Source organism: Myodes glareolus, chromosome 6, assembly GCF_982192425.1.
Source record: "Myodes glareolus chromosome 6, mMyoGla1.1, whole genome shotgun sequence".
NCBI classification, from domain to species: domain Eukaryota; kingdom Metazoa; phylum Chordata; class Mammalia; order Rodentia; family Cricetidae; genus Myodes; species Myodes glareolus.
In genome coordinates, this window is record NC_142031.1 from 27,500,469 (window position 1) to 27,527,043 (window position 26,575).

Sequence of the window (26,575 nt, forward strand, 5' to 3'; positions counted from 1 at the left end):
TAGCCCAAACTGGGTGTAAATTCACTGTGTAGCCAAGGATGGCTTTTTTTTTTTCTTTTGACCCAGAATTCCCCTGTGTGATCCTAACTGGCCCACAACTTGCTATGCAGATGAAGCTGGCCTTCAATTTGTGGGGATCCCCTCCTTCTGCCTCCCAATAGGTGGGATTACATGTATGAGACACCACACCCAGGAACATTTAGCTACTAACTTTGTTTCAACACCAGAATACCTGCTTCTGGAGATTAGAAGACTGTCCCAGTCACAAGAGAGTAGCTTAGTCTTCATGGGAGGCCATGGGGCATCTTATTCTAGGGACACCACCATCTATCTAGCCAGTGCTCCACTGCTCATCCTCCGGGTCAAAGAGAAGATCCTATTCTCCCTGTCCAGTCAGTGAGTTGTGCCTACCAGGAGGCCAGACCTAGTTCCCATACCCAAGTTTAGAGCTTATTCCAGATCCCACCTGCTGGCTCCGAGATGCCTCCACCCTGCCTAGTTCTGAGTTAGAAAACAAAAAAGGAGCCCACTGAGGTCCCTGGAGATATGAGGGTGGATTCCCTAGGAAAGGCAGGAGGTCAGAAGGACAGTTTTGTTCTGCTAATAGATAAACAGTGGGCAGTCTAGGACACATACTTGGTTCCCCTCCCTTCCTTCCTTCTTTTCTTTATCTATCTTTTTGTTTTGTTTTGTTTTTTTGAGACAAGGTTTCTCTGTAGCTTTGGAGCCTGTCTACTAGGTCTGGTAGACCAGGCTGGCCTCAAACTCACAGAGACCCGCCTGCCTCTGCCGCCCGAGTGCTGGCATTAAAGGCGTGCACCACCACTGCCTGGCCTTGCTTTCTCTTATAGTAGGGTGTGGGCAGGCTGGAGAGGGTAACAGAATCCTGTCTGGGAAAGCTGCCTCTCTTATGACCAACATGGACCTTGGACAACACACTTAACCTTAAGCTGCCTCAGGGCCCTCCTTTGTAAATAGGGAAACTTCCCTTGCTGTTTACACCTCTAAGCTTTCCCCAAGCTCCTCTTCCCCTGTGCTCATCCTTGGCTCTCCTGAATCCGCTCTCTATGGGTTCACTCCCTACCTCTGGTTAATCTTGACCTTCCTTCCTCCCACATCTCCTCCTCAGTCCTTTCAATGCACCAAATGAAAGGATAGATACTAGGCACAAGACACCCCAAGACCAATTTCTCAGTACAAAGGAGATTTATTTGTCACAGAGGGGCAGAGGGCAGGGGTAGGAGACAAAGACAAGAGAGAGAGGACAGAGGAGAAGGGGAAAAAAACCAAAGGAGAGGGGAAGGGATATTTATCCCAGAGGGACAAAGGACTGCCTCTGGATGGAGAGGAGACAGACCTGGCCCATAGGCAAACGACAAAGGTAAAGGCAAAAGGGGAAACCCTTTGTTAGGATGAGGTGTTTAACTTTGATTGGGCATCTTAATTAGGGCAGTCAAAGGAGGGCTTTTGATAGCTGGACCTTGGTAATCAGCCTCAGGAGGAGGAGGTGGCCAAATAAGGGACCGGACCTTGGTGACTAACTTTAGGAATGAAATCTAATGGTTTTTAGGAAGGCAGAGGGAATGGGGGAAAGGCAAGGCCTGCCAGAGCCACATCTGCCATGCTCAGGCGGCTAGAATCCCTTCACGGAAGGTTCCTTGGCTCCAGCCAAATCTCTCCCCAGAGCAGTCAATGACCTCTGACTGGCTAGGTAACATCTCTTGATACCTAACTATACTCGAAGAACTTAAAACACAAGGCAAGCAGAGAGCTAACATGCAACCTTGAGTCAAGGTAGCTATAATTACTATTGACATATGATGCCATTTCAATAAGTAGAAACACTCATTTGAGAAGAACAAAGCTCTCTCCCAGGCATGGAAGGGGAAATGAAGCTCTTCCTCCAGCTCTGGGGTGGGAGAGTCGGCCACTACACCAGTCACAGCAAGCTAGCCATCCAAGGCACCAGCTCCTGAGCTTGGTCTCCAAGTCTCCTAGTTAATTAATTAGTACTTCAGCGATGACTTCTGTTGACAACCCTGGTGATTTTTGGCAAGGCTGGGTCAGCTCAAGCAAGTCCAGACTCATATGGTAAATTCCCCCGGCTTCTGGGACATGAGACTTGATCCCCGCACTGCAGAAACAGGACCTCGTTAGAATTAATTGGGAAGGTGAACAAAAGAGTGGGGGCCTTCCAACCAATGGCTGGTGGCTTTGGTGCCTTGGGTTGCAGACAGGCCTCAAGATACTCTATAATATCCAGGTTGGCCTGAACCCTGCTGGGGAAGGTGCAGCTGAGCAGGGAGCTCTGAAGAGCATGTTACTGCCTCCCTTCTGAAGGCCAAAGACCTCATGCAATTCTTCCCAACCTCTAAGAGGATTGGGTTGTGGTAAGATGAATTTGGCCAGACTCCCGGAAGCACTGCATGCATGTTTACTTGGGCAGGCAAGGGGGACAGAGGAGTCTTGGAGCAGCTTAGACCCCTATTTGTACTGGAGTATGGCCTCCCCTCATATCAACCTGCTGAGCTTCTGTGACTGGGGGCTGGTCCAGCAGAGCCAGGAGGATGATATGTGGAATGGGCCTTTCTAGCTGGGACGGCTTCTGATTTGGTGATCCGGGGATTCTCTGCTGTGGATTCTCTCCACAGGCAGAACTTTCAGCACAGTGCTGCCCTCAGAGACCTCAGAATAACCTCTGCCGAGTCTCCAGGGCTGATAGGTGCCTACAGTGTTGGGCTCCACTGGGAGTTCCCAGGCTCAACTTTCTCTGGGTTGGAAGAGCCTGCGGGCACAGGGAACTGCAGGCTCACAAAGCACACCAGGCTCTCAAACATGAGTGCCCCAAAATTCTAGGCTTGGTAGGGGACAGTGACTCCAGCTTCTACACTGAGGCCCCGAGCTTCCAGTCTTCACTAAACCCCCTCAGGAACCCTGGCTTGCCCTCTGTCCCTCATCTGGGCATTCCTTGAAGCAGGGCTGCCCTAAGATCACTCATGCAGAAGCGGCCCTCTCTAGCCACAAGCTCAGCATCCGCGTGAGTACTGGTACCACAGTGGCCTAAACAGCTGGTTCTTTGCTCTCTGGGCCCTTGCCTCTGACTTGCCATCATCTGTCTCCCCCTACAATTGCACCTGCCATCTGCCCACCCTCTCTACCAGCTACCCAGAGCACAGGGCTTGCCTCTGCCAAGGCTGGTTCCTTGGTCTGCATGCTAGTCCTTTTCTCTCATGGACTTTGCTCTTTCCCTAAAGGCCTCTGTTCTCTTCTGGAGTTTCCATTTTGAATGCATACAAGTTTTTCTCCCTTCCATTTTCTTTCTTTCTTTCTTTCCTTCCTTTCTTTCTTTCTTTCTTTGGATTCCAAAGGTCTTTCTTCCTTCCTTCCTTCCTTTCTTTCTTTCTTTGGATTTTTTGAGACAGGGTTTCTCTGTGTAGCTTTGGAGCCTGTCCTGGCACTTGCTCTGTAGACCATGCTGGTCTTGAACTCACAGAGATCCGCCTGCCTCTGCCTCCTGGGTGCTAGGATTAAAGGTGTGCACCACCACTGTCTGGCTCCCATTTTCAAAAAAACAAATAAAAGCTCAAGAGGTCTGCTGCAGCCCCCACCCCCACCCCCGTCCCTATCCCCCCCCCACCCCCCCTGCACCGTGAGGTAGGAGGAGGTAGGCTCCTCCTACCTCACGGTGCACAGGCTCCTCCCACCCACAGCTCGATCTGACTCAACTCTGTCCTCCATCGACCCTCCCTCTTCCCATCTCCATCCTGCGACAGCATGACTACATCTGCCTTCTGGTTTCAAAACCAGAAAGCCAGGCACACATCCTGCAGGCTCCTTTCCCCTCCCACCACACGCGGTTCTCGAAAATCCCGAGGAAGCGGCTGCCCCACTCTCACAATGGCCTTACTTCTCCATGCCCACTGCCAACAGCCCGGTCCAAGCCGCCATCATCTCTCACTGGACGCCCGCCACAGCTTCCTGATGGTTCCCTCTCTAGAGTTCCAACTCAGCTTCATGAAGCAGCCATGGAGACCATCCGTTCGCGATCAAGAATCCTTTGTGCGGCCCTTTGGAAGCCTTCTCCCCTCTGCTTCAGCCTTCAAGTTCCCAGCATGCCCCAGGGTCATCCGGCTTTACCTGGCTTACCTCATCTCTTCCCACTATTGCTCACAGGGCAGACTTCATTCAGGTATCCAATGTCACATATTGTCTTCCCTCAGAACCTTCATACCAACTGGTCCCTAGCCTGTGTGTTCCCAAAGTCTCAGTGGGCCAACTCCAACCCAGCTTCCGGGCCCCAGGGAAGCACGGCTTCCCTTCAGGTTCTGTTTGCTCGGCTGCCTCTTTCTGCCCACCCTACCTTCCTTGAACTTCATTTGCTATTCCAGAGCATCCTCGTGCTGCTGCCTGATAGCAGTCTTTGAAAGGTCTAAGTCTGGGTCAGTCTCAGTCCTTGTTTTTCCTTTTTTATTATTATTATTATTTAAGAAAGACTCTCACTCTGTAGCTTAGGCTGGTCTCCAACCGACTTCGTAGCTCAAGCTGGCCTCAGACTCACGGCAGTCCGGCTGCCACATTTTCTCCACCCCACGCAGCCACTGCCAAAAATGTTGGGATTACAGACATGAGCCATCACACCTGGCTTCATTCATGGTTCTCACCACCCAGCCTGGCTCAGAACTGGCAGTCAGTACAGGTTAAGTCTTTGTTAATAAATGGCTCCTCCCTGCCCTGCCCTTTACCCCCACTGACCTCTGACATCTGCGGGAAAAGGCTGATGGCCAGTGGCAGGGCCAGGCCGAAGGCTGCCAGGCACACGAGGCTCTGCACAGGCAAGAGTAGTCGCGGGCGTGCCTGCAAGAGAGCTGTCCTGTGGAGAGAAGGAGGACCATGTGAGGTGCACAGCCAGGGCTGGATGACCATGAGCTGCCAACCTGGGCCCCATGCTGCCTCAGGGCCAAGGCAGCCGATCCTGCAGCCCAGTGCGTCTCTAGCTAAGTAGAAGAGTGAACACAATCTTTGGGGCTCTCACTAATTACCACTGCTCTTCCCACACCCAGCTTTGAAGGACATGGCTGGACCCAGCAAGGAACCCTCAGCTGCTTAGATCATAAACAAGTTCTTACAGGGGGACACCCATCCACAATGGTCTGGCCCTGTGCATGGGGGTGGGGGTGAGGAGCAGAAGAGACTGTCCTGCCTGGCTCCAGGAGAAACACGTAAGCATGTGAGGTGGCCTTTGGATGGACTCAACAGCAGGAAAGCCCCAGTATATGCCATCTGGGGGAAGACACAAAATATACTGTGTACATACACACATGTGCGTACACACATGCACGTGATCAGGAGAGGCCGTCCTGTGTTCCATGCATGAGAATGGAAGACATTCCATTGACTTCCACTTCCATCCAAGAGCCATGGGGAGGGCAGGCATGGCCGAAGGTAACTCTGCAGGCAGCTGTCTGGACTCCTGGGGTTGCTATTATCCTGAGCTGCTCCTAGCTCCTGACTTCAGGATCCTTTGAACAGCTACACCCCCAAACATGGCACACTTGTCATCCACTCCCTATGGCAGGTTTTGGGGGGTTGGTTCCCGAGCAGAAGAGGAGTGTGAAAAACTTCCCTTCGATGTGCTGAGCTTGAGTGATTTCCTGGGACAGAGTCGGGGGACACCCTAACAGACAAGCACCTGTTCACCACACTTACCAGAAACCACCGTTTGGCAACGGCATTCCACCCATGGAGACCAGGCAATTCCACAGGATGAATACCTGGATCATCTGCTAGAGACATTAGGTGGGCACTAAACCTGACCTCAGTGGCCACAGCAGCCTCACAGGACCAGCCCAAGTGATAGATTATAACAGGAGATCTTACCCCTCCCCTACTGGAGCAGGTCTGGCCCCAGTCATAGAGGAGAGGCCCTTGCTGTACACGGTCTAGATCTTAAGTGTCTCCAAATTGCCACACATTAAAGGTTTGGTCTCTAGTCAGACCGTGTTGGGAGACAGCAGAAACTAAAGCGCTAGGGTGTAGGGGGAGGTCTTCCGCTCACTGAAGTGGGCGCCCTTCAAGAGCATAAGGAACTTCCAGTCCCTCTCCTGTGCCTTTTCCACTCTATATACGGGATCAGTTTGCTCTGCTACCCATTCACACCACCTTGGCCTGCAGCCCCAGGGCTAAGGCTGGGTGACAGGCTGAATCTTCTGCAACTGAGAGCCAAAATAAACGCCTTTAATACCAGCACTCGGGAGGCAGAGGCAGGCGAATCTCTGTGAGTTTGAGGCCAACCTGGTCTACAGAGAGAGTTTCAAGAACAGCCAGGGCTACACAGAGAAACCCTGTCTCAGAAAAAAAAAAAGTTTCCTAAGTTACATCAGATATTCAGATATTTATTCGAATAAGGGAAAACTGATTAATCCATCCCTCTGGCTCAGGGTCCCAGTGTTGGGGACAGGCAAACCCCCTGTGACCTTTTCCTTCTAAGGGCAAACTCACCCCCAGCAGACAGCACAGTTGGGAGCCACAGTTCTCAGATCTTTAGTGCATACTGAATGGTCTAGTTAAAAGTGTGACTTCCCAAGGGCTCTTGATTCCATGGGACCCTCCCTTAGCTGGCATTAGACCCAGGAACTGGCATTCAGGAATCTACAGATCACACTTCGGGGAGGCGGCTGCCTTTCCATGTTCTCACTCAGGTGTTACCAAGACCCAACTGCTTATGGATTCTAAGCAACCGCAAAGGTCAGCCAGCTCTGCAGCAGGTAAGTGTGCAGCATCGTTGCTGGTGCTGCCCTTATGTGCACAAGGGATGGGAATCCCGACAGCTGAATTGTTCTCGTGCCCTGCTTGGCTGGCCCAGACCCCATTCTCTGTGTTCGAGGTTCAATTGCTAGGGATTGGGGTAAGGAGTCTCCAAGGAAGAAGAAGAGCAAGACAGAGGTGCTGAAATCAAGCTCAACACCCAGAGGAGCAGACTATGTTAGCCCAAGGCCTCACAGGCTTCCTCTGGAGTCACACAGGGGTTGGAATGAGGCCAAGACCAGTCCTGTAAAGCTTGTAGCTCTGATCAAGGTCTCATGCCTGGGACTCAGGGCTGTCTCCTGGTTCTGCAGCCATTCTTGATGGGTAGAGGGTTCCTGGAGGAACAGCCCTGAGGGTCACCTAGGGCAGGGGAAGGTCTTCTGGGACTTCCTGGAAGTAATGCTGGACAAATTTCCATCCATGAAGTTTGTGACCTTGACTTCTCTCAAGGGAGGCTGGCTGAAGTCTCTGGAGGGCAAGAGAGTTCAGGGAGTGGCACCCTTTGGGAAGCCTGGGGAGTCTGGTCCAGAGCCCCCAAGAGAACACACAGCAGGATGGGGGGAGGGGAGGAGAGGGAAATGGCAGGCAGGGATTGGAAAGGCAGCTGGGGAGTTAAAATATGCAGATGGAGAGATGTGCGAATGCCTGGAAAAAGGAAAGACCCGGATAACAGGCAGCGAAGGAGCTGGGGGAGCGGACTCAGGAATCTACCATGCGTGGGACTAGGACCCCCATCCAGCTTCCACCCAGCCAGGGGCACTTTTCAGTGTATCCTGAGCCAGGGTTGCAGGGCTTGGGAGCAAACTATAGCCTTTCTGTCCCTACACCAATGCCTGTCTCTGCGATGATAGATTACATCTGTGGGCCTCCCAGACCTGGCTCTGAACCCAGCTTACTGGCTGGTAGGGGCTGCAGAGAAGGTAGGGAGTATGACGTTTGGGTACGTGCAGGAGAGGAGAGAGGACGCTTCCAGCATAGGTGGAGGTCCCTCTACTTCGCACTTCAGACTTCTTTTGATCTCAGGGGCAAGGACAATGGAGTGCACAAGCAGTTTTTTCCACCTCTGTCTAATCCTAGCTGGCGGCCCAGGCTCCAGACCCCAGTGCTCCTGCCAGAAAGGATAGACTGAGGCCAGAGGCAAGCAAGGCGGGTCCCACCCCGCTGCCACACAACAGCTGGTCCTCCCCCAGCCCCCATGGCTGTGCATTCCTTCAGCACTTGCTGCCGCAGCCCTACTTGGCGCTCCATTAATTTGCAAGTCTGCTTTGTAAGTGTTCTTTTGTCTTTCCTCCCTGGCCGTCCAGACTTCCCCACCCAACCTGCCTACAGGGGGTGAGGGGACCCCTCCCACTAGCCCTGAAGTCTTGCACCAAAGAACTCTGGGCAGCACAGCAGCCCACTCCACAGGAAAGGAAGAGAGGCTGGATGGTGCCAGATGCCAAGCCTGGAGGAGCAGGAAGACAACAGCATCCTCATTTTCTGTGTGGGAAACTGAGGCTGGAAAACCCTGCTTCCCTATTAGAAGTCTCAGCTGGCCCAGCCTCTCCTGTCATCCAGTCCCATGGTTTTATAGTGGGTGTGAGATTAATAAATCTTTGTGTGTACAAACTGAATCTTATCCACCTTCATATTCCTGAGGGAACTGGGACTGGACTCTTCTCCCTCAAAATCATCCCAGGAGCCCCCAGAAAGGAACAACTGCTTTGTAAGCTGCATGGGGTCCCAGACTACTGACTTCTTACCCTTCAAGCCACCCTGGAGCTTCCTGAGTGGCGAGGATGAGGCAGGCCATGCAGCACTCCAGACACCAGGTTGGGGAGGGCGCACAGCCAAAATAACCCTCATGCCACCTCCCATAGCTCCTAAACCAATGCAAGCTGACAAAGCAACGGCCTGCCAACCCTCCTTCAACCCTTTACAAAGTCCGTTCCTACGCAGACTGGAAACATCACAGACCATGGATTTCTCCAGCAATCTGCTGCCAAAGGACGGGCCTCGGTGGAACCAGTTTTCACTCACTTCTGCCTGAGTCCTCAGGTTCCTGTGAACTGTGCTGAGGGTGCCGGATACTCAGACAGGGATGAGGGTTGGAGCTTTGGGGTCCTGCTCCAGCTGTCTGCAATGGATTAGCAAGCCACGTTCTCTCAGGCCATAAAACCCAGAGTCAGGGCTTCTGGATTCCTCGGCTGCTTTGTGACAGCAGTCTGGCCAGGTGAGACTCCATTCTCCCTCAGCAGCTTTTCCTGAGTCTCAGGTAGCAGCGAGTCCCAGGCTTTGCTGGTTTCTGCTGTGTGCATCAAAACTTCTCTACCTAATCTTCCAGGTGAGGGCTCCGTCCCACCAGATTTGCACAAGTGACAGGTGACTAACCAGTATGCAGTGAGTGCCCTCCATGCTCCCCCCCCACTCCCCCTCCCAGGCTTCAGCACTGAAGAAAACCATAACCGTGCTTCACCTGCTCCTGGCCTACATGTCTGTACTTGCAGTCACTGGTATTTGGAGACAGTCTTAGTTCAGGAGAGGGCTTAAATGCAAGGCCAGGGATACAAAGGATTACCCTCCTCAAGTCTACTTTCGTTCTTGCTTATTTGTTATAGGTTTCCAGACTAAATTGACTTTCTTTTCTTCCCTCCTTCCCTTCCATTTCCCTCCCTTCCTCCTTTCTTAATGAGTTTTTAAAACAGGGTCTTATATATTAGCCCAGGCTGGAACTCACTATGTAGTCCAGGCTACCTTCAAACTCTTGACAATCCTCCAGCTTCAGCCTTCTGAGTTCTAGGCCACCATCCCGGTTCCAGATGAATAATTTTCAATCTCAGTGTTCAGATACAGAGGCCCTGCTCATTTCTGGGACTAGAGGGTCTCTCTGATGGGCACACAGGACTCTCATCCCTTTGCCTCAACGGGCATGCTTTTCTTCCAGCATGCTGGGTCCTAGGGGGTCTCCACAAGGCAGGTGTCCAAAAGAGAGAGGTGACCACCTGCTTAGCAGCACATGCATGTACCAACCAGGCTGTGTGCCTCTAGGTCCCTCCACCCAGGGCCCATCCCTGCCCTCACCAGGCCTACTAGGCCTCCATGTGCAGCTGGACCCTGGTTCTTTCCTCCTTCCCTGTTCGGTCTTTTCCCAGCTGCACCCTGGTCTTCACCGTCCTATTACAGACTCACCAGTAAAGAGGCAGAAACTGTCTGTTGTGGCCTTCCCTATATTATGTAGACAGTGGCAGAAGAAATATTTGTCTTTTGATCTTCCTCTGAAGGAGCCAGGGAGATGATTATTGTTCCTGTTTTGCTTTATTTTAATTGATTTATTATTATTATTTTTAAAGACAGATGTCATTATGTAGACCAGGCTGGCTTTGCACTCACAGAGATCCATTTGCTTCTGCCTCCTAAAGGCACGTGCTACCATTTCCAGCCTATTTTTTGTATTTTGCTTGTTCGTTCGGTTTTTTTTTTTGTTTTTTTTTTTTTTTTTTTGAGAAAAGTTCTTAACAATATAGCTCAGGCTGGCCAGAATTCGTCACGTTACCTCAAACTCATGGAGCAACCCTGACTCTTCTTCTGGTGTGAGGCACAGTCAGATTATTGTTCCGGTTGTAAGCACAGACTCAGTCTGGTTGAAAATCTAGGCTTCTGGTCTCAGACTGTCCTCACGATAGGCTGAGGCTACTCACTAGCGGAGCATATGCATGTGTCCACACCCTCACACTCACAGCTCACACAGGTTCCCACCAAAACTGCCAGCTACCCTGCCCCCTCTGCCAAGGCAGAACCACGCTTATCCATGGGCAACCTGGTGGCATTGGGCACCAGCTAGTTTGCATAGGAAAAGTCATAAGTTTCAACACCACTGTCTCGTACAGCAGCAGAGAGAGTGGGTGCTTTCCACCCCCAGAAACACATCAGGTGGCTGCCATGGCTCCCATGGGTCCCTCCCCAGCATTCCCTCTGTCCCCACAACCTGACTTACTTCTCCAGCACGGACATGACGATCGGGGGAAGCACCAGGATGGGCATAGGCAGGACCACACGTGTCAATGCTGTCTCCAGCAGGGCCTGAGGATGGGGACAGGCTGGGTGAGAGGGAGGCTCCGAGCTGGGAACAGTCACTAAGGAAGCAAGTCCCACCCAGAGTCTGAGGTGTGTGCGCTGCTGTTCAGCACAGCTGGCAGCTCACAGCAGTACACACAGAGCTGGGTCACAGATACCAGACAATGCTGCCGCACCCTCACCCACAAGTGCTTGAAAAGAGCAGATTCTCTACATGAGGGAAGGGTAGTAGAGGACAGCCTCCCCTCCACCAAGGATATGCAGGGATCAGGGGTTGGGGGAATGGTACACAGAGAGCCTCAGGTGCTCTCAAAACAGAGTCAGAACAAATCGCTGGGACCAGGGGGGTGCCCAAGCTCAATGAACCTTAAAGACGCCGATCTACAAGATCGTTTGTCTTCCGGCTCCAAGTCTTTTCAGTTTTTCTTTCTATGGCTCAGGTTCGCCTTGGACTACATAGGCAAGGGCTCTTGACCTTGAATTCTCTTGCCTTCACCTCCTGAGCACTGAGATTACAGGCCTGAGCCATCACCCCTGGATTTATGTGGTGCTGGGGATTAAATCCAGGGCTCTGTGTGTGTTAGGTAAGGACTCCACCAGCTGAGCTACATCCCCAGCCCTGATGAGCCTTAGGAAGAAGAGGCCAGCTTTGTAAGGGGTACAAGCTTTGGCTGAGCATGCTCAGGAACCAATGGGAATCTAAGGGTTCCCTTGGGACTCCGTAGGATGCTGGGAGGCAGAGCCTGAGGCCTAGCTAAGTGTCTGTTCTGTCTGTACTACAGAGTCAGCCCCTGCAGAGACCCTTTGACTCACAGTGCAGGCCCTTCGGGGAATGCCCAGGAATGGCTGGCTCACAGCTCACAGATCTCTAAGTCTCTCTAAGAAGATGTCTTTCAAGCAAGGTTGAAAGAAGCCTGGGGCTGCAGAGGAGCTGGGTAACCTACCTGGATAGCCTTTAGAAAGGGTTGTCATCTCTGCTCTCTTCATAGGGCACTCTGAAAGGATGGGTTGGGACAGAGTAGGGACCTGAGGGTAGATTCCCTGTGGTGATGGGCTGGGGGCTGAAGTTTCTCCCAAAAACTTTGTCCCTTATAGTCATCCTCAGGAAGGGTCAGGAGAGGGTCTTTCCAGGCCCCAGAACAGCTGTGGGAAGGAGGGGAAGGCCTAGAGCCAGGCAGGAAACAGAGTGTACTGCTGCCATGGCACCCGGCCCTGGCCCCATACAGGTCTAGACGGGCCCTGTCTTCCCCTAAGATGGATGAAGAAGGAAGAGAAGATCAGAGGCTTATCGACAAGGTCTCGTGCACAGGGGTACACCTCAGTCTCCACGTGAGAATTGCTGAGCCTCAGAGAGTGGAACATCCATGATGGTCTAGCCCCTCATGGCTGATCCTTTGTTTCATTCCCACCACACAAGGCTAGAACCCAGGAGGGTAGGACAAGCCACCAACCACCATCAAAGCAAGGCTAAGAAAGCACAGGACGTGTGTGTGTGTATGTGCACGCATGTGCGTGTGTGTGTGTGTGTGTGTGTGTTTAAAACACAAGCACTACAGTGAGCAGGGCTAACGAAGAGGCCTTATAAGGAGCCATTTGCAGGGCCACACATCTTCCACAGCCCTGACACCCCAGCACTCACAGCACTGCTGCTCCCCAGCGAGGGAGCTGCCTCATTCCACTGCCTGCAGCTTCCCATTCACAAGCCATGGGGATGTGAAGGCCCAGGGCATGGAGAGAAAGCCCAGGGGAGGCTCCTCTGCCCTCTCCAATTAACACCTTCTTAGAGGAGCTGCGCCCTGAGGGGCCGGGATAAAAAAAAGGAGGACATATCACAGTGGAGATGAGGACGGATGCTGGGGAGCAGTGAGGGACTGACTGTCCAGGAGAACAAGCCCGGCTGAGAGCAGACTTTGAGGCCCAGGGCTCACACGGATGGGCGATGGGGACTATGAAGGGGAGGAGGAGACATCTAGAGAACCAAGCCAAGGTTCTGGGACCAGAAGATCTCAAGGAATGCGCCGGTTATGAATGAGAACACCCATCCATTCCTGGCAGGGTTTAGGCCCTGGGAAACCCACATGTCTGGCTGCGATCTTTGAGGAGCCCACGAGGTTGCCGTCAGCATCCAGGACATCAATCCCTTCCTCTAGTTCCCCATACCGCATCAGGACCACGTTGCAGATATTGGCACTGGCTGGAGAGAGAGGAATACAGAGAAGCGAAGTGAGGCACAGATAGCTTCCTACCAGGCTCCACCCTCCAGCCAGGGCTCCCAGCCCCCAAGAGTTCTGTGACAGCAGAAAGGTAGAGTACTCTGCTGTGCTTCCGCTAAGACCCTTGGAGACCGCAGCAAGCACAAAGTAACAGGTGGAAATGGTGAAGGCTTTGGGAGTTGCCACCTATAGAGGGCGCTGTTCACTTCGCTTCTGGGGCGGGTCCCTAGGCAGGGAAACAGATGTGCACACAGAAAGCTCTCTGTCCCTGGGATGTGTCCCCCTGGGGCCTGAAGTTCCACCACCAGCAACTCAGTCCCTTGCTCTTAAATGCCACTCCCCATATTTAGTCCCTCATGTCCCACTAGAGCAAACCAAGAGATTTCCATCCACAGCAGCAGGTGACAGAGCAGACCCTGTGCTCACCCAGCACCACCCCCTCATCATAGGAACAGAACACACGCTCAGAGAGCAAGCAACGGGGACTTGACTGAGGTCACACAGCCAAGGGGGACAGAGTGGAAAGGCTGTGGTGCCTGAATTCCAGGTGCCCAGAGACGGGGTTGGAAAACAAGCAGAGTTCTTCCAGTGGCTGAGCTGTTTCACTTAGCCAGACCTTCCCCTGTCTCACCTGAGCTTCTGGGGACCTATGGCTGAGCAGATGGTCCTGGATCCTTAGATAAGCCGTAGGCGAAGGTGGTTGGTTTGGCTGCCCTGCTCCCCTGAACTGGGACTCACAGGCCAGGCCCAGACTCATGGTGGTGTACGGATAGAGATCCGGCCTGAAGTCCTCCAGTCCTGCTTCACGATGAAAATGGGGAGACTTGGGGGTGGTAGGTGGGTGGTGGGAAATGTGGGGGGGTGACAAATGCAGAGTCTGCCTGCACCACTCCTCCCCCCAAAGCGCCTTGCTGTGTTTAAAGTTTTAATTTTTGCTAATTAATGTCAATTAATTTTGTATAATGAGTGTTTAATTTTGGGGAGTGTGTGAGCCTGGGAGCGACTGCAGTTCTGGGCTGTGAACGCTGATTAGCATCAACACCTGCTGCTTCCCCCTCTCCAGTGGGGGGGCACCCGGGTTTGGGGAGCTGGAGGGTGGTGGGGCTCAGTGGGCAAGTGGAGTGGGAGGGAGCCCACAGATGCTCCTGGGACCTGAGCCAATGGCTGGGGAGCCCAGCAGCGCAGGGTGCTCACAGCTGGGGGGACAGGGTTCTGCAGGTGAGGGTTGGTGTGGGGTCCAGGGGTCTCCGAGCCCCATCTCCTACTGCAGTAAAGTAGGGAGGTGGGATAAGCCGAGGCGACGACCAGGAGGCTCTGCAGTCTTTGAAAGCAGGAGAGCAAGCAAGCTCTGAAATGTATTTCGAGCACATATGCTATGTTTGAGCGTCTCCGCTGTTCCCACATGATGCTGATCAAGGCTCACCATGGCAGACCTTCTGTGGTAAGGACTCAAGCCTCATGGCTCCTGTCCCCACGATAGACACCTTTACCTGGCTAAGCAGTGGCTTTTGGTAGGGGCAATGTGGGGAGAATTTTTTTGTTATCGTGGTTTGGGGGCTGGGATGGGAGTGTTACCGGCACATGGCTGGTAGAGAGACCACTGATGCTCTGAAACACAGCTTCTGTGGAACGGCATGATAGTGCACGGGGCAGTACCACAACAAGGTGTTACCTGGCCCCAAACGTCAATAATGCACAGACAGAGAAACTCACACCCGTCTTTCTGTGTAGCCCTGGCCATTCTCAAGTTGGCAATTCTCCTGCCTCAGCCTCCCAAGTGCAGTTCCACAATGTCTGTGAATGCCTTAACCACATTCAAAGAGAATTAGGAAGGTAGATCTGAGGTAAAGACTTGGGACAGCAGGGAAGGTCATGGAAGATGGGCGTGGTGCCTGAGTTTGGGAACACCCGAACTTGGGGTCATTTCTGGCTTTGTTTCTCTCTCTGCTCAGTCCCAAAGGTGAGCTCCTGATAGACCCAGAATGCCCAGGACCCAAATAGGCCTCTTCTGTTGGTGACACGCCCTCTAGTGGCCACAGGAATACTCTGCAACCCCTTGGGTTGCCAGACTCTGAGTTCTCAGAAAACATGAGACCATCACTGAGTGGGAAAGTCGGGTTTTCTGCCTGAGAGGATGACTCTTGCCTTCAAATGCCTTTCACCAGTGACAGCACCACTGTTCCTGTCCCCAAGCAGGAAACTGAACGCTGTCCCCCCTGCTGGGCATTCCCAGTACTGCACTTAGGGTCTCCAGGGGCTCTCAGGACAACACTCACACCAAATGCCAGCCTCTGCACCTACTAGGTAAGCAGGAGGCCTCAGGCCTGAGGCAACTCAAATGCCTGCAGCCTCCATCCTGGGTGTTTATATAGTGTAGGAGGGTTGACAAGAGGGTGGGCAGGCTTTGGAGGTGGTGGGGGCCAGCCCCAGGAGCGGGGGTGGCAGCTCACGTTCTCTCCACTCTCCAAATGTGGGTGTAAGGATAGCAGGACAGAGAACTTTAGCGCAAACACAGAACCAAGTGAGACCAAAAGAAGAAAAAAGTATGCCCTGGAGTGATGATGTGGAGCTGAGATTCTAACAGTCCAGAGGGAAGGAAGCAGAGGCAGGAGGATGGTAAATTCAAAGTCATCCTCAACTATAAATTGAGCTCCAAGTCAGCCTGGGCTACATGAGGTCCTGTTTCAACCCCCCACCCCAAATCACAAAAGAAAGTGAAGTTCAACGCCTTCCACTGTCCACTCAGTCAGACTCTCCAGGACATCACCGGTAACAGTAACCCTGACAGCTAAGCTGCCTGGATGGAAGAGATAGATGCTCAATGCCAAAGGAAAAGCAGCCACCACCACCCCAACCCGGAACAAGCATTCTCTGAGGTGACTGACCGAACGTTCAGGTGGCATGTGCCTTACCATCTTTCTGTTGACCCTACAGCGGTTGTCTGGTTACAACCAGCCTTTGTAATCATCCCAGTAATAAACAAGGACACATGTCCCCTGAAGGGACTGCGCTTGTACCATCTCATCTAGACCGTTTGATTCTGCCATTGTCCCCCAGAACTTCCCAAATCTCTCCTATCCCATTTCACACACACACACACACACACACACACACACACACACACACACACAGAGAGAGAGAGAGAGAGAGAGAGAGAGAGAGAGACTATGCATGGGTCTCCCTTTTGACACACCAACAGATCTACCACTGACAATATCAGCAGGTTAATTAAGCAGTCTATTAGCGATAATGTTACAAAAACTGGCACATTTTCAACTCAGATCGACACCATTCAAGACTCAGGCATGACTGACATTGGAGCAGTAATACTGAGAGACATCCTGAGATGAAGGGAGGGAAAAACAAGCTCTTGACTGCCACAGATGTTCTTGCATGGACCCACACCGCCATGCAAACCCATGCAGATGGGAAAGAGCTAATAAAGCAGCATCCACAGTAAAAGGGACAGTGTGAGAAACAGAGAGAGCCGTGGGAAAGCGTGAGGAAAGTTCTCAGGAGACCGTCGCTGAACCTGCACAGGACAGACAGGCAGTGCACACCTCTGTGAGACACTGACATCAACCCACACAGGAGGAGGACTGTCCAGACACACTCATGCAGAGCCCTAGGTCACTGACTTGAAGAAAATGAGATCCCATAACTCTTCAACTCTGAGATGCATTTTTCCACATCTTAATATCCTCAAAACGATGATGTGCGAGGCTGGGAATTTGGTGCAGTTGTTAATGAGCTTGCTGTGCAAGTGCAAGGACCTGAGTTCAATCCCCAGAACCCATGTAAAACGCATGGTATGGTGGTACATGCCTGACATCCCTGTGCTGGGGAGGCGGAGACAGGAGGCTGCCTCAGGTTGGCTGGCTAGCCTCACTAACCTCATAGGCAAATGCTAGGAGTCAGTGAACAACTCTGATTCAAAAGACAAGGTATGGTCACGTGAGATAGCTCAGTGGGTAAAGACACTTGCCACCAAGACACAACCCGAATTTAGTCCCTGAAGCCTTCACGGTAGAAGGAAAGAACCAACTCCTACAGGTTGTCCTCTGATCTCCATACAGGTGCTGTGGCACATGAGTGTACAACATGAATGCACACACATGTGCATATACACGTACACACACCACCATAATGACTCTCAGGGTGCAGGGGAACCCTTCCTGCTACCCAACGCAATTGACAGGCCCCATGTGAGTTTCACATGGGCAGGAGGATCGTTCCATTCAGCTGTCACCTCAGCCGACCACAGCAATCCACACAGAACTTGCGCTCAAACTTAGATTCCTAATTGTTGCCTGAAACATCTTTTTTAAAACTTACACTATAATGGTGCACGGACACGAAAAGTTATTGTACATGCAGAAGATCGTCTGCCAGATACCAGGCAATGCAATTAAAGGCAGTAGAAATTGCCAAACCATAGATAGCTACCCTAAAGAAATGCTTGCCCATATGCACAAAGAGACATTTACAAGGATGTTAATTATAGCGCTGTTTGTAAGGAGCAAATAATTAGAAACAAGCTAAATGTCCACCATTAGGAACTCACACTGGACTCTCTCCAAAGCAAATCACAACATGAAGAACGCTGTGGAGAGCAGACAGGTGACTGTGTCAGTCCCTGTCACTGACAGAGCCAAGTGTATGTGTGCACAAACAGACAGGTAATGTTTTGGAAGGTACCTGTCCCCCAGAGCTGCCCATGGAGGAAAGAATGCAATTTGAGACTTAGCGCTTGTTTCGAGAGATTTCTGTATTTTTAACACTTAATGCTTCTATATTATTTAAATTTTACAATGGGAATGCAATCGTGGTTTAATTACCTAAAAAGCCATCTGATAAAATATAGAAGTCTCTAGGTATACTGGTGCATGCTTTAATCCCAACCCTTGGGACGCATAGGGAGAGGCAGAGGCAGAAGGGGCTCTGTGAGCTAACCTATACAAGTTCCAGGCCAGCCAGGGCTACACAGTGAAACCCTGTCTCACAAAGAAAAGCAGGGAAAAAAAAGAATTTAATCAAAACTTTTTTAATTAAAAAAGGAAATACAGAAGTTAAGATCTGTTTTGAGCCTATATTATAAGTGAGAAGCTGGGGAAATATACTAATTAAATATAATAAACAAAGGTCTACTTATATGAAGTAAAGGTGACTGACTCCCAAGGAGCTATTCTACCCCCAAAAATTAACCCAGAGGACTTCCCTCACCGGTGATTAAAAGAGCCATGTGACCCAAACTCTAGCTAGTGAGGAAGGTCTTTGGGGGTGCTGTGAAGGATCTCCTCCCACCTGGGGGGCGGGGGAGACAAGAATCAGAGGCCCTGGTTCCTGGGAAGAGTCAGGCTGGGATGTGACGCCCGGAGCTGCTGTGGTCACAGTGACAATGAGAGCTCTAGTCTAGAAAAAGGCCACTGGACAGCTGCAGGGACGAAGCAAAGGGCATCAGGTTCCAGGGTTCCCTGAGACGCCCCAGCTGCGAAGCAGGACGTTCTCTGATTATTTAAGTCACTTCCTTGATTTCGGGCCCAAACATTCACACAGAATACAGAGCTTTAAAAATGATTAAGAAAAGGGGCTGGGGAAATACTCAGCTGACCCAGCGCTTGTCATGTAGGACCTGAGTTCCAGCCCAGAACTCAGGTAAAAAGCCCAGCATAAGCACTGTGAGCCTGTGACCTCAGCACCAAGGAAACAGAAACAGGTGGATCCCTGGGGCCTGCCACCCAGCTGGCCAGGTAGCCTACTTGGTGAATCCCAGGTCAGTGAGATACTCATCTCAAAATGGGGTGTCGGGGGGAGAGGTGCTGCAGAATTGGTTCAGTAGTTGTGAGTTCTGCTCTTGCAGAGGACCTGAGTTCAGTTCCCAGCACACATTTGGTTAGCCTACAACCACCTGTTCTCCAACAGATCCAACATGCCCCCACCCCCGCCAGCCTTGCGCTCACTCACGTGGCGTTGTACATGTGTGTGTACATACACACACTGGCTTAGTTAGGGATTCTACCGCTGTGAAGAGACACCGTGATCAAGGCAACACTTATTTCAAAAGGCATTTAACTGGGGTCTTACTTACAGTTTCAGAGGGTTAGCCCATTATCATCATGGTGGGGAACATGGCTGCACACATGCAGAAGCTGGAGCAGTAGCGTGGGCTACATCCGGATACAGGCAGGCAGGGTAAGAGAGAGACACAGGGCCTGGCATGGGTTTTTGAAACCTCAGAGGCCACTTCCAGTCTCACCTTCAACAAGGCCACACCTCCTAACCCTTTCAAATAGTTCATAAATTGGGGATCAAGCATGTACACATATGAGCCTATGGGGCCATTCTTATTCAAATCAACACATACACACACACACAGATAAGAAGGTGTATGGTGCTCACGGAGGGATACTTGACCTTTGGCCTACACACACACACACACACACACACACACACACACACAAAGAAAAAAATCCAGGGGTCAAAATTGCAGAAGAATGTAAGACTCAGAATTTTATGAAATGAAATATAAAAAACCTGATAAACATGAACTCAATCTTATGAATAGTCAAAGACAGACTTCTGAATCTAAGAAAAAAATCAATTTGCAAGAGCTCTTTATATTTTGGAAACTAATCCTCATTGGTCAAATGGTTTGCAAATGGCTGCTGCTGGGCTGCGGCCTGGTCCTCCCCCTGTGTGGATGGTATCGTCTGTCGCACGGTTTAATGTGCCCTCAAATAAGCAGCCCTTCCCTTTCCCGGTACTTTCTGTGTCAATAAGAAGCTGTCAGTGCTCATCTGTATTTTCCTGAATTAATTTAAAATGTTTACTTTTCACATTTAGGTCTTTAATCTGCCTTGGAATTTATTTGTCTCTATGAAATTCAGATCACCTCATTTCTTCTATCTGAAGATCCAAACGTCAAATAAAGCTAAGAAAATTCTCAACTACACCAGGGCTTAAAAGGAAAAGTAAGTCAATGAAGATGAGAAACAGCAGCTGGGCGTGAGAACACAGTCTTAGCATCAGGAGGCAGAGGCAGGAAGATGAACACAGGCGCAGCCCAGGCTGCACAGCTTAGCACAGAGAACAGGCGGTGGGGAGATGGCCCAGAGGGGAAGAGCACTTGCTGCTTTCACAGAGGACCCAAATTTGGTCTTCAGCATCATGTTAGATGCTTCACAACTGCTTCAAACTCTAGGGGATCCAACACTCAATACCAGCCTCTGTAGATGCGTGCACACATGTGCACACACACATATAACACAATTAAAAAATATAAAGTAAATATTACAAAACTGAAGCTTGCATGAACGTGCATATGAAAAGAGACCATTTCCACTCCACACAACATTTGAAAGTTGCTAATACTGAATGTTGAGAGATGCTCAAGAGGACACAGGCCTGGGGAACAGAAATCCAGACCTCATGGATCTGAAAAACTTCTGTCTGGCAAGAGCCTGAATCAGAAACACTCCCTCCACTTCTAGATGCAGGCTCCTGGATTCTCGGCACTGCCGGGCTACTGAGACACAGTCAGAGGCAGGTCTCAGATCTGTGCCTGATTTCAGCTCCCTGGACAGATGTACAGATGAGAGTTTTCAAAGTCAAGTCCAGAAAAAGTCCATTCCTGTCACATGAATGTGTGCTCATGGGAGTAGTGTGTGCATAGCTATACAAAGAAAAAGGAAACAGTCCCATATTACCAGCTGTGGACAGTCACTGTAGACCCCAAAGGGCAGCGGAAATGGAGGTGTGTGTAGTAACACACACACAAAAAATCTCCAAAGCAAGCTTCTGGAAGATGATTATAAGGGTGGCATCATGGCTCGGAGGGTAAAGACACTCATTACCAAGTCAGACCACCCGAGTTCAGTTCCTGGGACCCACATAGTGAAAGAAGGAAACCAATTCCTAGAAGCTATCTACTAACCTCTGAACACGTGTGCACAGCCACACACACACACACACACACACACACACACACACACACACAGAGAGAGAGAGAGAGAGAGAGAGAGAGAGAGAGAGAGCAAGACAGAGCAGGGGACTAACACACTAAAGTGTGGTGGTGTGAATAAGAATGGCCCTCGTAGGCTCACACAATTGAGTGCTTGGTTCCCAGTTACAGCTGTTCAGGAAGGATTAGGAAGAGGGGCTGTGTTAGAGGAGGTGTGTCACAGGGGTGGACTTTGGAGTTTAAAAAACACATTTTAAGGAGCTGGAGAGATGGTTCAGTGGTTAAGAGCACTGGCTAGCCTTTCAGAGGACCCAGGTTTAATTCCCGGCACCCACACGGCAGCTCACAACTGCCTGTAACTCCAAGATCTGATACCCTCACACCAACATACATGCAGGCGAAATACCAATGCATATAAAATAATAAGTGAAACTAAAAAAAAAAAACAAACAAAAAAAAAAAACAAAACAAAACACATTTTAAAAAGACACAGCCATTCCCAGCGTTCTCTGTTCCTTGCACGCTGCGTGGGATGTGAGTCCCAGCTGTCCTGCTGCCATGCCTTTGCTGCCATCGTGGACTAACTCTCTGAAGCCATCACACACTTGCTCCTGTGAGCTGTCTTGGTCACGATGCTTTATCGCAGCAATAGAAAGGAACACATACAAACATACTGCGACACAGTTCGCATCAAACTTTTAAAACGCATGAACAGGACTGGGGTTGATTCAGTCAGTAACATGTCTGCTGCGGAAGCATGAGGGTCTGAGTTTGATCCCCAGAATCCATGTTTTAAAAAATAGTCATATGTGGCTGTCTGTGCTGAGGAGGCAGGGACAGAAAAACCCCTAAGCTCCTGGACAGCACACACACAACCCAAATCTGTGCATGGTGCACATGTGCGTGCACAATTCGTAAACAGCAGAAGCAGTCATTTCTGGAGCATATGCCTATCCTGAGATCTAGAAATCGGAATGAGCAGGGCCCACTGGTGGTGGGTCAGCAGTTGCTTTGGAGAGGTCCCCACCAAGAAGGTGAAGGACACTGGGGTTTTAAGTGTATCTAACATTTTCTGTTACCTCAATTGATTTTCTTTGCATTTGAAATATTTCATAATTTATTATTCACTAATTCACTTACTTTAGTATTTGAAGACAGAGTCTTGCTATATAACCTAGGATGTCCTAGAATTTGAACTGTAGCCTAGGCTGGCCTCATACTCATGATCCTCCTGGCTTTGACGAGCTAGGATTACAGGTGTGCACTACGGTGCCTAGTTACAGTATTTCAAAACTGAAAAAAAAGGAAAAAACTGTCATGGAAAGAATCACTGTGGCTAGATCTTATTGAAAAGGGGTGCCGGGCGGTGGTGGTGGTGCATGTCTTTAATCCCAGCAATCAGGAGGCAAAGGCAGGCGGATCTCTATGAGTTTGAAGCCAGCCTGGTCTACAGAACAAGTCCCAGAACAGGCTTCAGAACTACAGAGAAATTCTGACTCAAAAAAAGAAGGGGGGGGGGACAAGTTAGAATTTTATGATTTTCATGGAAAGATTTTCAAAATTTGCCAGGTGTAGCTGTATATTCCTATAATTCAAGCACTTTGGAGTCAAAAGTAACAGAAAGTTCTAGGTCTTTCCCATTTCAATAGTGAGTTCAAGGCCAGCATGGACTGTGAGAGTCCTCTCAAAAAAAAAGGGGGGGGGACCAAAATCTACTGTGGGGATAGTGTTTATTTGATCCCAGTGAACTTGATTATTTAAATGGATACAATAAATAATGACATTCATACACTTTTACTGTTTTTTTTTTTGATAGTCTCATGTAGCTCAGGCTGACTTGCTCTGTAGCCAAGGATGCCCCTGAACCTCTGATTCTCCTGCCTCCACCTTCTTACTCCTGGGGAGATAAGCAGACATCACCCCACCTAGTTTGACTGTAAACTTTTAGGCATTTACTTGACTTTGGAAGGGTACAGACAAACTTGTGTCTGGAAACAGGATTTACTTTATGCAATAATTCTATATTATCAGCAAAAACCACCTTTTTCCTATAAACAAACCAAGAACTGTGGTAGCAACAGAAAGTAGCTACCATTCTTAGCTCCAAATAGAGATGGCTGAAGTTCTTCCAAACTCCACCCCCTCAGCTTCAAGGAAAGTCAGGCAAACTTGCTCCCCGCCCTCCTCCCCTCTCCATCACTTCATGGGGGAATGGAGCCCACACGCTGTACATTCGTCTATAGTTGCAGGGAATACAGTCCATCATGGCAGTTACGGCACGGCAGGAGCAAGCAGCGGCCGGTCGCTTTATATTCAGAGCACCGCTAAGTCCTCTGCTCATTCTGTCCAGCCCTGGCACTGTGCTGCTCATACACAGGGTGGATTTTCCCACCTCAGGCAACCTAACCGGGATAATCCCTCCCAATGCCCGGAGTCATTTGTGACTCTAGGTCCTGTTAGATGGGCAACGATATTAACCATCACAGCGTGGTAGACAGTTCAAACCACACAGAAAGGAGAATAATCAAACAGCAGTTAGTCGCCTCTCACCCCTGGCTCTTAGCCTCATCCCCTCTTCAGAGGCAACAACTACTGTAGCCAGGTTCTCAGGCCAAGCCCCAGGGACAGGCACGGTCAGGCACACGCATGCGCACATTGACAGACTCGCATACTCGCTCAGCCTGCTCAAACTCAGCGCCTCTGTCTTTGGAGGAGCACTTTGCGGTTTGTGAGCTCACCACACAACCGCATTGACCTTAATATTTGCTTAATTTCACAGCATGGCTCAATAGTGCATCTGAGAGGCAGCTCTAAATGGCCCAGATTTTCTTTTAAATAGCTTGAGAATTGGGGAGAGTTTCACAGCCCATACTGAAGTGTCAGCAACTCAGGACTGGAAATTTCTAAACTGGAAAAAAAAATTAGCTTGTACATTCTAGGTATAGCTAGCTCGGAAGCCTGTAATCTCTGTCCAGAAGATTCCCGCTAAGGTAGCTGGGGAGACAGTTTGATAATTGTCCTTGCTGCGCGACGCAAGGCCCTAAATCCAATCCCTAGTTTCCCAATCACTGTGCATGGAAAAGGATGCACAGTGTGACAGTGTGCACTTGTAATCCCAGTGCTGGAGAGACAGGGGATCCCCGGAGCTGGCTGGACAGCAAGCCTAGTCCTCTTTAGGGAGTCCTAGGCCAGGGAGAGACAACACAGAAAAAGGAGAGAGAGAGGCGGAAGGTACCTGAGCAACCACATCAACGCTTGTCCTTTGGCTTCCATATGCACACACACAGTGAACAAGACTCCTGCTAAGACACCCCTCTTCTAAATATAAGGGGGCAGGAAGGGGAGCACTGACACCTCCTAAAGGCTTCCTTAGCCCAACAGTTCCTTAGCTGGAGACGGCAGTGGCTCCCCAGGTGATGAGATGAAGTTTAAACCCTAAACTCCTCGAGGCTCCAAGGCACCCTCTCCTGCCCTCCGACTGCCCCATCCTCTCCTCCCCTCCAGCTGCCCCAACTTCTCCTCTCCTCCTTGCCCTTCTCCTGAGCTTCTCTACCTCCTCTGCCTCTGGATCTCTCCGCCTTCCAGAGATTTCTTGATTAAGATAGCTATTTGTTTAGTAATATTTATGGAGCACCTACAGGATGTCAGCACCTAGGCAAGCTGCCAGAAAGTGGTGACCCTTAGAGCTTTCTAGGTCAGGCTACTAACTAGACACATTCCTAGAACTCAGGGTCACTCCGGTCATTCCAAGGACGCCCAGCCACTCTTGCCGGGCTCCCGCGTGTCAGGGCTACTCTGGAAACCAAGTCTTTTATTCTGAATGTCCTGTCTTCAGTGGCACAATGGAAACTAGTGTGAGCCACATACCACAGAATGGGCTTGCTCTGAAAGGAGCCCATGAAACCCCTCTGACCTCCAGGATTTCGCCCCCAAGTCCCTCAGTCAAGTCACGTGGCACCTTGACATTTGTGTAAATACATAATGTGCGTTCATGTGTGTGCAGGTGCATGTGTATGTGTGCTTGAGGAGGCCAGAGGATGACCTCAGGTGTCACCCTTGGAAACTCCACCCACCTCCTTAGAGACAAGAACTCACCAATTGTCCTGGAACTCACCAATTAGGCTAGGCTGCCCAGACAGCCTCCTGTCTCTGCCTTCCCAGTACTAGGATTACAGGTACTTGCTGCCATGCCTAGAATTTTTACATGGGTCTTGGGTATTAAATGTCAGGTCCTTGGCCATGTTCCTAGCCCCTGCAATTTTCTATTTTTTTCTTAAATTTTGTTTTTTGAGATAGGGTCTCACTATGTAGCTCTGGCTGTCCTAGAACTCACTATGTAGACCAGGCTGGCCTCAGAGTCACAGGGATCCATCTGTCTTTGCCTCCCAAGTGTTGGGATTAAAGGAGTGTGCCACCATGCCAGGTCTCCCCTTTAGTTTTTTTTTTAATTTTTATGATTTATTTATCTTTTATTGTATGTGCATTGGTGTGAAGGTGTCAGGTACCCTGGAACTGGATTTTCAGACAGTTGTGAGCTGCCATGTGGGTGCTGGGAATTGAACCTCGGTCCTCTGGAAGAGCAGTCAGTGCTCTTAACCACTGAGCCATTTCTCCAGCTCCCCTCCCCTCCAGTTTTTAACAGTATGCTTAATATCAGCCCCTTACAGCTCTTTTCAGATATTATGCCTTTGTCCCATGCATTCATAGCCCTTCTATATCCTGTCCCTTGAATGTGAGCCACAGGCCTCCTCTGTCCAGGCAGTCAGTAAATTAACTCAAGAGGACAAGACTGTAGATTGAGCTTGGGACACAGAACTAAAGACTTCTTTCCATTTGGACCCCCTGGTCAAGTTCTTTGGAAGCCCAAGGCATGCTGGGAGTCCATGCCAGTTCTGAGGCAGCCCCAGTTCTGGGTCCTTAGTCATCCTTCCTGGAAGTTGTGACTTAAGGGTCCTTCTGTAGGTGTTCAGACTCCATGTCACTCAGCCACACATTCCTCTGATGGAGAAGCTAGTGAGCGATCCCCCTCAAATGAAACATGCACAGCCTAAATAAAACACTAAATTCCTAAAATCTAGGAAGTACAGGAAGACTGTCCGGAAACAATGTTTCATTGGCTCTGTGGCTGTGTTCCTATAACTCTAGCTCTAGATGATCTGAGGCCTCTAAACACACATACACACAGACGTACGTTCACACACAGAGACATGCACATACACACGCACACATGCACACACCTTGTGGAGTGTAATCAAATCCTAGGCATGCTAGATGAGCACCCCAGCATTGAGTCCCAGCACTGGCCTCCATGAATTGTTAGAGCACGTGTCCCAAGAACATTTTCTTTTGTACCATTTTGACTATCCAACCAATGCTGCCTCCAAATTAATATTTCATAATGCTAGGTGTGTGTATGTCTGTGTGCAGGTTTGTGCACATGAGTGTGGGTGCCCGCAGAGGCTAGAAGTGTCAGATCCCCTGTAGCTGGAGTGAAAGCAAGCTGCTGAATGTTCAGGCTAGACTGGACCTGAACCTTCGGCCAAAG

At 50.3% G+C, this 26,575-nt stretch overlaps 1 protein-coding gene across 6 annotated transcripts in view; it reads right to left on the reverse strand.

Moving 5' to 3' along the window:
- The window catches only part of Sfxn5 (sideroflexin 5), a 122,676-nt gene that overhangs the window by 13,144 nt on the left and 82,957 nt on the right, over nt 1-26,575 (reverse strand). For 4 of the 6 annotated variants that reach the window (XM_048416367.3, XM_048416366.3, XM_087907071.1 and 1 more), the window contains 3 exons: nt 12,936-13,051; nt 10,778-10,863; nt 4,753-4,870 (listed from right to left, as the gene is read on the reverse strand). In XM_048416367.3, coding sequence (XP_048272324.3) covers nt 4,753-4,870; nt 10,778-10,863; nt 12,936-13,051 — 320 coding nt within the window. The remainder of the gene's footprint in view (nt 1-4,752; nt 4,871-10,777; nt 10,864-12,935; nt 13,052-26,575) is intronic. The other 2 variants (XM_085690554.2, XM_048416370.3) reach the window with 2 other exon arrangements.